The following is a 5,712-nucleotide window of genomic DNA, read 5'->3' as shown; positions in this document are numbered from 1 at the left end:
TACCGTGCTCATAGCAGAACTTCTTGAATCTGGTGTCTTCATACTCACCACCATTGTCTGTTCTGAGTTTCTTTACCCTCAAACCGGTCTCATTCTCGACCATGGCTTTCCATCTTCTGAAAGCCTCAAGCACTTCTGACTTTTCCTTCAGAAAGTAGACCCATACTTTCCGAGAGTGATCATCAATAAAAGTCACGAAGTAGTGTTTCCCACCAATGGACGTGGTGGTTGTTGGTCCCCAAACATCTGAGTGAACGAGCTCTAGCTTCTGCTTCCTGGGGGCTCTGCCACTTGCCTGAAAGCTAACTCTCTTCTGCTTTCCAAGTATGCATTCTTTACACACATCAATCTCTACTGATTGTAAACCTGGGAGTTTTCTCTTTGTGTGCATAACCTTCATCCCCTTTTCACTCATATGACCGAGTCTCTGGTGCCACAGCTTTGAAGTCTGAGATTAAGTTCCTCTTCAGGTCGGGAATATACCTGACATCCTTCAGCTCCCATACTGACCCATTCAGCTTAATCTTCACTACACCTTTGCCAATAATGGCACATGCTTGATCGTCACCAAGATATACATTTCCAAGGTTTCCGGGGATATACTTCTCGAGGAATTCTTTCTGAGAAGTAGCATGGAATGATGCTCCCGAGTCCAACACCCAAGACTCCTCCTTGCTCTCCAAAGAGCATATCAGCGCATCATCTCCTCCTGAGGTGGAGGCAACGTTCACATCTGCATTTGCCTCCCACTCCTCCCGTGCACTCCTGCACTGATTCTTGTAGTGCCCGGTTTTCCCGCACTTCCAACATTCGATAGCCTTCGAACTGTTGGGATTCCTGGATCTGGACCTCCTGCCCTCTGATCCATTTCCTCTGGTTGAATTTCCACCTCTTGACTCTGTATGCAATACTGAAGAGGTTGTAGCTTCACCCGACTCTCTCCGTCGGATCTCCTCACTGAGAACCAGATCACGAATGTCGTTGAACTTTAACTTTTTCTTTCCCGATGAGCTACTCACAGCTGTGACTGTAGCGTTCCAACTCTCTGGTAGGGAAGACAAAAGTATCAGCGCCCTAACTTCCTCATCAAACTCAATATCAACTGAACTCAATTGGGTCGTGACTGTATTGAGTTCATTGAGATGATGTGCTACCGGTGCACCTTCCGCCATTTTCAAATTGAACAACCGCCTCATCAAATGGACTTTATTTGAGGCTGATGGCTTCTCATACATATTTACGAGTGCTGCCATAAGACCCGCTGTGGTCTTCTCATTCGCTATGTTAAACGCAACATTACGAGTTAATGTCAATCTGATAACTCCGAGGGCTTTTCTGTCCAGAAGATTCCAATCTTCTTCCTCCATACCCTCCGGCTTCTTCCCCGAGAGAGGCTGATACAGATTTTTCTGATACAGATAATCCTCTATCTGCATTTTCCAAAATCCGAAATCTGATCCATCAAACTTCTCTAATCTCACCTTTCCTTCATCTGCGGCCATGGCTCCCACTTGAATCTGACTTCCTCTAGATCGTTTCACGCTCTGATACCAGTTGTTGGGAATTTAACGCCTAAATCCCCTAATGCAACAGAAACGCAGAATAAAGAACAGTACACCAAGTTTTACGAGGTTCGGCAACTGCCTACGTCCTCGGGAGCCACACAGTCAATTTCTTCTTAATCAAACAAGAAATTACAAATCACGAGCAAATCCCTAAACTGAGATTTCTCAAATTGAACACTGTAGCTACAGTGTTAATATTAAAGGGAATAAACCCTTTGAATTTCTCACTTGAGATTAAATAATATCCACAATATATAAACCCCTCTTTTCTTCTCTCTCTCTCTAATCTCTTTCTAATCTCCCCTCAAAACTCACAATTGAGAGCTGGAGAAAAAGGCCCAAATCGCTGCTGCGATTTCAATGGAGAGGAAAAGAACGCTGCTGCGTTTCTGGGAGTTCCGCCGCCAGAAGAAAAATCAGGGGAGAGAAGCAACAAAACCCTAGGGTTGGGGGTTCTATTTATAGCCGGGGTTGATGGGTGGGCTGGCGACAGCCTGTCGCCAGCGCACGAACTCGGACGCGGATGTGGGAGCGCCAGACGCTGAGGTCGGCTGGCGACAGCCTGTCGCCAGCGCACGAACTCGGACGCGGATGTGGGAGCGCCAGACGCTGAGGTCGGCACCGCTGGACGCGAGGGTCGAGCGCTCGAACGCGGGGGTCGGAGATCGCCAACTGAAGCTCGCGTTCGCCATCTGAGGGTCGCGTTCGCCTACCGAGGGTCGCGTTTGCCAACGCCACCATCGCGTTCGTCGTCGAATTCGCTGAGTCGACGCTCGCCTGCTCCAACCTGGAGCTCGTCGGAGCTCCTCCGCCGTCGTAGGTTGGTATCCACCCTCAACCTAACAAGGGAAATGCCCTATTTTCTTTTAAAAAAAAAAAGTCGATGCGAAGGAGAAACACTGCACTGCGAAGAGAGAGGCTTTATCCAATTTAAATGCCAGTTAGCTTATTTTGGGCTAAATTGGGCGCTTTTAGGTCGATTCGATGTGAAGAGAACATTCACGTCATGTTGTCCACTTAAAGCATAACCAATAAGATCAAAAGATAGTAAACTTTATTTTACTGATATTTCATCCGCAACAATTATCAACAAGACACAAACTGATTACACGGCAAATTTTCTTAACAATGGTAAGTTGAAAAAAGTACAAACAGTTCAAATACAACAAACACATTTATTAGGTTACACATGGTTCCTCGTGACGTAACAAGAGAGCAATTGGCATCTTCGACTCGACGTACTACTATGCATGCAACGTACTAACTGTGTAGCGGGTGTCTATTCCTCAATGACACCTCCAATTCCTCCACCGCCACCGCCGCCGCCACCAAAACCACCTCCAAACCAGCCGCGCCGAAACCGCTACCTCCTCCGAAGCCTCCTCCAAAAGCGCACCGCCCTTTTCCGAATCACCGCCGGCTCCACCGGCCGCCTCGCACCACCAAAACCCCGCCGGAACCAATTCCACGCCACCATATTCCCCCACCCTTACCAAATCCTCACACCACACCCCCACCGATATCCTACGACATCCAATGCCCCCTCCAAGCCACCGCCCTTTCCGAAGCCTCCTCCGGCACACCCGCCTGTCCGATTCCTCACGCGCTCCAACACCGGACCAACCACCAATTCCCACCTTTGCCATACCACCAACCAATCCAACCACCGAATTCCGCCAACCCTTTCCAATTACCACCAACCAATCCCGCCACCTTGTCCAATGGCCACCAAATCCTCCACCTTTGCCTATTCCTCCCCCATTCCCTCCTCTTGCGCCTACTCCACCGCACCAAATTCCTCCCCTTTCCTTAATTCCCCCGTCCTACCTCCAATTCCCTCCCTGCCTACACCACCACCAAAGCCACCACTTTGCCTATACCACCCCAATTCCCTCCAACCTTTTGCCTATCCACCCCTATCCCTCCCCTTTGCGCTATCCCTCCTCCAATTCCTCCTGCCTTTGCCTATCCTCCTCCAAATTCCTCCTCCTTTTCCAAATCCCAACACCCTATTCCTCCACCTTTATCCTATTCCAACCACCTATCCCTCCACCACCCCGCCCGCCCCGCCTCCAACCCACCACCAAAACCACCACCCTTTCCAAAACCTCTCCTATACGCCCCACCCTTACCAAACCCACCTCCGGCACCGCCGTCCAAGCCACCACCAACCTCCGACGCCCGCCGCCGCCTGCCCTCCATAAACCACCACCTTTACCAAACGCACCCCATAACCATCCACCCTTTCCCCCAAAAAAGAAACTCTCGGCAGGATACCTTCGACGCTACTAGCTCCCTCCCGAAAACATCAAAAAAAGCACTCAAGCCAATAATCTACGAGGAAAATCGGCCTACTATGACCGCATGTGGTAAAATTTTTGTTTTGGAACGAAGAATTACGAGAGTGAGTGATTCTATATTAGACAAAATCGCATTAAATGAAGCTCCAACTGGCGCGGTTGCATCATCTGAAAAATAAAATGCAAAGCTAATATTACGTGTGGTGGGTATTGATTAATGAGCTATGAGATATCGCCGGCAGTTGGGGTGGATTTAAAGAGAAGAGATGGATAACGGATCAATATTAGGTTGCAATTAATTGATTGTTTGCAATTAATTTGGGGGCTGATGGGTGAATTAAATGTTGGCAAGTAATTTGGTGTATATCTACTATTATCGGAGACTATGAAGCTTGTTCACCTGAATGAATGCTCTCCTACAGCGCAAAATTAGCTTCACGCCGATACGGGCTGTTACGTGATGCGTGCCTTTGCATTAAAATGGCCATCTTATTTTTGAACAGCAAGTTCAACAGATGAGTGCTATATCGACCCCTTTCAATCTTCACAATTAAATGAAAGAAAAATGTATTTAGGGTGTTACGTTAAGACTGATGCATCTCTATGTCTACTAGTCTATAGACTAGTCAATTGTAATGCAGGAAACTTTTGTTGTGGTAGTGGAAAAGATCCGAATCCACTTATTTTTTTCTTAAGTAAACATGAATAGCAAATCGTTGCATTGTTAAGCATCCAAATTTAAATGCGTAACACACGAAAACTAAACCATAGCACTAGAAAAATTTGGGATTATTGAACTTGGGGTTTTGCACTTGCACATGTTACACGCCTATGCGGAAAAGCGTACTCAGCACACGGAACAAATCTGTGATCAGCGGGAGAAGAGAACCAACCACACACCGAGCACAATTCAACGCAAATACGACAAATCAATACCAAACACAGAGATATACTTTCGACAATTTGCCTATATCCATGGGGAGAGTGTTTTCAGCGAAAGTTGTTTTCCATTGCAGATTCCATAAAACTCGAGTCGTTTAAAAGATTACAATGAAAATAAAAGAAAATACAACTCATCGAAGAAAATAACACATGAAAATTGTTAAATCAACTCTGCTTTGTTGGGAACTTTGGCCTGTGCCGTGAATGTTAGTTCGTGGACCACACCGATTCGTAATCGAGAGGTTGTTTAAGGATCTGCTCCTTCGTTTATGAGTAAAGATTTGAAAACGAATATGCTATCGATGTAAGATGTCCGTTCTTCAAAGATCAAGTCTGAGCTTAGATCTCTAGATTCACCAAATGATGCTTGTTCAGAGGGTGAAAATTCTTCTTTCTTTCTCAAGAAAAATCAACTAAGACTCAGTATCTCTGCTCCAAAAATGCTCTCCTGTCCTTTAAATTCGTGCCTAGGAGTTATTATAGGGCTTCTCAGTGCATCCACAGTGAAACGGAGGCGAAAATAACTGACTGGCCGTTTTCCCTCTTTGGCCGCTGCAGTCTACACTGCCGCGGCTATTTGGCGGCGCAGTGTAAGCTGCCGCGGCCGAAGAGGCAGTTACAGCATGTTTGATCGTGCTTAAAACCGCTCCCCCACGACTTTATAACACACCTTTTTTCGTGGTTTAATCTGCTTGTCCACGTCAGCACACGTTCCTGTTTCTGTAAATGCGCACGTTGGGCTCAAAATCATCATATAACTTTTCCGTAACTGCTGGCAAACTCCTTTAACATAGCCGCGGCACCCTAATGCAGCGCGCCAAGCCGCGACACGACAAGCTGTCGCGCTTTCAGTACCCCAGCGACACGACAACTGTCGCGGCTTAAAAGCCGCGCACTATATGCTT

General features: G+C 47.0%; 1 protein-coding gene across 1 annotated transcript in view; it reads right to left on the bottom strand.

Moving 5' to 3' along the window:
• Nucleotides 1,297-5,712, bottom strand: part of LOC109836261 (glycine-rich protein 5-like) — a 5,007-nt gene continuing 591 nt past the window's right edge. Inside the window, exon 3 of the mRNA XM_020404122.1 lies at nucleotides 1,297-1,394. Within this exon, the coding sequence (XP_020259711.1) occupies nucleotides 1,297-1,394 (98 nt within the window). The remainder of the gene's footprint in view (nucleotides 1,395-5,712) is intronic.

The sequence above is a fragment of the Asparagus officinalis genome, chromosome 4, assembly GCF_001876935.1.
Source record: "Asparagus officinalis chromosome 4, Aspof.V1, whole genome shotgun sequence".
NCBI lineage: Eukaryota > Viridiplantae > Streptophyta > Magnoliopsida > Asparagales > Asparagaceae > Asparagus > Asparagus officinalis.
Note: the sequence above shows the minus strand (reverse complement) of the source record. Positions and strands in the feature narration are given on the sequence as shown.